The 5,286-nt window shown below is 36.0% G+C and overlaps 1 protein-coding gene across 1 annotated transcript; it reads left to right on the top strand.

Moving 5' to 3' along the window:
* Positions 1-293: 293 nt before the first annotated feature.
* Positions 294-3,176, top strand: LOC149819201 (glycine cleavage system H protein, mitochondrial-like). Its single transcript, XM_089984806.1, has 4 exons — positions 294-473; positions 1,400-1,488; positions 1,771-1,941; positions 2,743-3,176. Exons 1-4 carry the CDS (start codon positions 359-361, stop codon positions 2,866-2,868), a joined length of 501 nt encoding a protein of 166 aa, XP_089840932.1. The 5' UTR covers positions 294-358; the 3' UTR covers positions 2,869-3,176.
* Positions 3,177-5,286: the final 2,110 nt, after the last annotated feature.

The following is a 5,286-nucleotide window of genomic DNA, read 5'->3' as shown; positions in this document are numbered from 1 at the left end:
GGGTGAGCAAGGCTGTTTTTCCTTGGTTAAAAAAATGAACTTGATGAGTGACTGCTTTTAAATACTGTCAATTTATTATAAAATAAAAACGTTAATAAAAAAAAGAAAACAAGAGATCCAAGGAATCTCCGACTGGAAAGATTTGCATAAAACAAAAACGAGGTTAGTCACGAGAGAGAGAGAGAGAGAGAGGATGGAGATATTTGAGGATGAGGCAGTTGATGCCCACCAACCATCCAAGCCAAAAGCCAAACACACAAATTTGAAATCTCAAATCTCTTTGTGGCCATCTATCTCAATTCTTTTGCTGAGAGAGAGAGAGAGAGAGAGAGAGAGAGAGAGAGAGAGAGAGAGAGAGATGGCACTGAGGATGTGGGCGTCTTCAACAGCCAATGCACTAAGAATCAGCTGTGGATCCAAAACCACTTCCTCTGCATTTCCTTCCATCTATCTATCTAGATATTTCTCAACTGGTACGACATCTCTCTCTCTCGTATACACATGTATGTACATATTTATGCTTCCCATAATGTTCTTTAGATTATATGATATACATTACATAATGTGGGGGTCTTCAATTTGTGTTGGATCACCTAAAGTAGAGCATACCATCAAACTGATGCCAGTGCTTCCTAAACAACTAGTGAAGTAGCTAGCAATGTCAGAAAATCTCTACCTACCATTCTCTTGTAGGAAACAGAATTTTTTCATGGTTTGGCAGTGTTTTCTTTCATTTATGTGACCAATTTCAAGATATCTAGTTCAGAATATGAAACTGATCGGGTTTGCGGGTGCCTTTAACTGGTAGGCTCCGTAATGGCTCAGGTGTCGGTGACCCCATCCAGGGTTTGCCTCGCAGGAGGGCGGGCCCATTAAGTGACCCAGTTCTCGGTGAGGGTTCCTCGTCATCAAAAAACGAATATGAACAAATCGAAGCAAACACTCTTAACAGAGATACTGGTTATCAATTATAATGTGTTCTGAAATTGTAGATTTTTTTATTCAACAACAAAATGCAGATCCCATCTTCTTTTCACTAAAGCGTGGCCTTCACTAGAGCATTGGGGATTTCTATTTTCAATCCATCTTTCTTGGATACTGTAAATTGTCAGCACCTTTCTTGGTGAGTGATTTAGCATTCGTGCCTACAAACACATTTGATGCGTTCCTTTTATATTGAACTCATGTAGGACCAGATTGCTGCTAGAAATTGCGAACTTGTTTACCAATGATTTCACCTTTTGGTATAAGATTGAATGCCTGCACAGAGTAATAATACAATGCTCTATTTTAAATCTGCTTTTGTTCCTGAAGGACCGGTAGGATGGCCCTGTTCTTACTAGCAACAAGATATTTATGATTTCATTTTCAATTGCTTACTTTAGTTGTTTCTTTGCAGTCCTTGATGGATTGAAATACAGTGAGTCACATGAATGGGTGAAGCATGAGGGATCAGTTGCGACTATTGGCATCACAGACCATGCTCAGGTTGCTATTAATCAAGGGTTTATAGGCATTTTTTAAGCATGTAATTGTTCATTCAAGTTTGTTGGGATATGTCATTGACTCATTTTGTGGCTGGTGGCTGAGTTCATTAATCACTTATTTTCATACACATGAAGGATTTCCTTGTTTCTCAGTGCTTTTGTGTTTACACCCTTCTTGCTGATTCTACTGATATTTCCTATTTATCAGAAAAAATATTTTAGGTTCTAAAATTTCTCATTAGCTTAAAATTGGAACTGTTTTCAACTCGCACATTGTGTACAGGATCATCTTGGGGAGGTTGTTTTTGTGGATCTCCCTGAAGCCGGTGCTTCGGTTTCGAAAGATTCCAGTTTTGGAGCAGTGGAGAGTGTGAAAGCAACCAGTGACATAAATTCACCTGTTTCTGGGGAGATTGTTGAGGTCAATACGAAGCTGAGTGAATCCCCTGGTTTGGTAAGTATTCACTATCTTCAAACCCAATGAGTTTCTTGAATTTGTTTTGTCAGATGAAAACAGTGTTCTCTTTCTGCATGCCGGAGCACAACTAAATACACTCATTTCTCTCTCTCTCTGACTTTTTGACATATTTTCATGGTTTCCTGCATATAATCTGTTGAAGCCGCATAAATCAGGGAAATTCTGTCATGAAATTACACTAAACTATGATTTTGTTTTGACCAACATGCTGAATTAGACCTTGCATTGAGAATGAACGCCGTCTGGCTCAAGAGTGATGGGTTATTCATTATTTAGTCGTACCAGCAAAGTTGTTCATTATATCTTACTGAGTTTTGAAACTTTTCTGTATACTTCTAGAAGAGAGAGATCATCACTACGAGATATGGTTATCAATACTCAGATTACTGTTGAAAGTGGAAGCAAGCATTTGTTTCTTTACTTCAAAGGTATATATAATGCTGATAACAAAATTATCAGAAAATTTATAGTAACATTCAGGATTCTAGTTCTGTTAATCTACTAAAATATGAATACTGATCTCATAATATCGGTTTTATCTTGATGATGTTCAAAATTGAAAGATTATTAAACAGTTCTAGTTTATGACCGTTGGTGATCTACCAAGTTCCACTTGTTTATACTTTGCGATTTCCAAGGAACCCGCTTATTGTTTTGATTCCACTACTATGACACCTAATGGTTTCTTTCTCATTCAGAATTTTCTTCTTTCTGATTTTCATAATGTTCCGTTCCATTTAGTTTAAACATCTGCAAGTGTCATTTTGTCCTGTCCAGATTAACTCAAGCCCATACGAGGAAGGATGGATGATCAAGGTCAAGCCCAGCAGCCTGTCAGAACTGGGATTGTTAATGGGACCTAAAGAGTACACCAAATTCTGTGAGCATGAGGAAGCTCACTAGAATCAAACTATATTTATATCAGCATTACTGGTCCTAGCTTATCAATGTCCAGGGTGCAGTAGTTGACATCAAGGTGGTACAGTAAATCAGTGGTTCCCTGTTATGTCCGTTCTAGGCCTCTTCAAATTCATCAATCTCAGATAAGTTGAGATCTACCAGGGTTTGTTGTATGTAGTGCATTTCTGTCAAATGGTGAATCATGATTTCATGTTAGCAGCTAACACAAGCCTTAGTCCTTCTCTTTTGATCTTCTGTTATGAACAATGAATTTTCAAGATGCAAGTGTAACGATTTAAGGAGACTTCAATCACGAACCAAAAGTCCACCAATCTTCAACTTGAGTAGATAACAAAAGTGTTCTCTAAGGTAACACACTTTCAACACCCACAAAGGGAACCACAAAGTGTTCTAAAAGAACACACTCACAAACCCCATAAAGGGGATATACAAATGACAATATAAAAAATATATATTTTATTCAATGGAGAGATTGTGCAAAAGCATACATTACAAGGAGGGGAAGACCCCTATATATACACATTATTAAAGGAAGTTAGAGGGAAGAAGGCAAAAAGGAAAAGGAGAGCAGGCCCATTCCCAACGGCTAGATTTCTAGCTATTGGGAGAGCCCAACGGCTAGATTTCTAGCTATTGGGAGAGCCCAACGGCTAGAAATCTAGCTGTTGGGGCTGGGAAAGCTTAGTCAAACATAGTTTGACTAAGTCCAAAACTGTCCCAAAAATAACTAAATATAAAAAAAATATACATATATGTATATATATATATATATAAACATATTATTGTATATACATAGATTTATATATATAGTACATAACTGTACATGTACAATTTTAACAGTAAGATCCTCAACCTTGTTCCCAGGACTGTTTAAATTCCTATAGTGCTTGAAATAACTCACTTGCAGAGTCATCTTTGGAGCTTTTTAGTGGGGCTTAAAAAAAGCTAAGTGCTTCAAGGCAACGAAACTGGGAGAACTGTTTCAGTGGGAAGAAAGGTCTTATACATACCTTATGCCTTTTCATGCGGACTATAAAATTTAGATTGAAAACAATCCTTAATGTAAATTAAAAAAGAAACAGTGAACCCTGCAACGAGTGTTTTTTTTTTATATGCAGGCTGTTGAAGATACTCAAAATCAAGAAAACCATGTCTTATGGCAAGGTTTTTGGCGAATTCCCCAATATATGCTATTGTTACATGATGATGTGACCACTGACCAGTGCATAAGAAACATTTTAAAACTTGGTTTGAATGAAACTATTTGCAGCTGGTTTGAGAAAATTAAACCTAGCAGTAGTCCAGAACTTTCAGCTGCATTATATTTACATCCACCTAGATTTTTTTGTCTTAGTTGAAATTCTTCACTGAGCCCTTAATTCAATGTTAATTGAGCGTCTTAATTGATAAAGCCCAAGTTGGCTGCAGACAATTATCTAAAAAGCTCTCTTCTATAAAAAAAATTGGCCATCTATATTCTTTTTGGTTATTTTTCATTTCAACACATGGGCAACTATTTGCGACCATTAGATTTCCTATTCCCATGTACTTAACATAAATTAATTAGAAAGTAACAAAAAAATTGGATAGTTCCCAGTAGGAAGAGTAAAAAATTCCAGCTCAAAAATCATTAGCTTTGCATGTTTCAGCTATACAATCCCTATGATGCTAAAAAGTGTTCATGTATAATGAAGGGAGAGCTTATGCCTTTAGTAATAAAAATAAAAGCATTATAGAATGCTTAGCATCTAAGACAGGTTTCTTATTTTGACATGCAGTTGTCTGTAGGCTAAGGATACTGTAAGCACCTAACTGTGCAGCAGGGTTAAGCCTTTCAAGTCGGAACATGGAACAATATCAATTAAAATATATAAAGCATTTAGGAAAATAAATTAAACTAACAAGCTAAGCTAAAACTTGATCACCTTACTTAAAATTTGAAATCTTTTTTCCTTCTGAATTGAAGACTCCAAATTTTGGAAGTACCTGACTATATTCCTTATCAATTACTTCAGCTCTGCATGCATGTCTTGCAGCAACAAATGCTTAGATTGGGATATTCTTGTTAAAATGTATCTCCAAAAACTTTGTTGTAAGTATAAATATATATACTTAAATACATAGAGATACATATACATATAATATATTATATGTATATGTATCTCTACATATATAAATATATATATTTATACACTTTTTATTCTCTTACCCGAAAAGGGTATTCTTGTAATTTCCTATTTTGCGCATATTCCATTTGGAATATGCTGTAATTTTCCTTTTTATTTTTTTGTATTTCATTTTTTATTTTTTTATTTTTCATAAAGATGCATTGGGGGTCCCCCAATAGAGTCGTTGGGGGCTACGACTCCTTTGGGAGCCCCCCTTTGCACCTCCTTGCTT

This window comes from Nuphar pumila, chromosome 13 (genome assembly GCF_984573655.1).
Source record: "Nuphar pumila chromosome 13, dmNupPumi1.hap1.1, whole genome shotgun sequence".
Classification (NCBI taxonomy): domain Eukaryota; kingdom Viridiplantae; phylum Streptophyta; class Magnoliopsida; order Nymphaeales; family Nymphaeaceae; genus Nuphar; species Nuphar pumila.
This window is presented reverse-complemented; position numbering and strand designations above follow the sequence as displayed.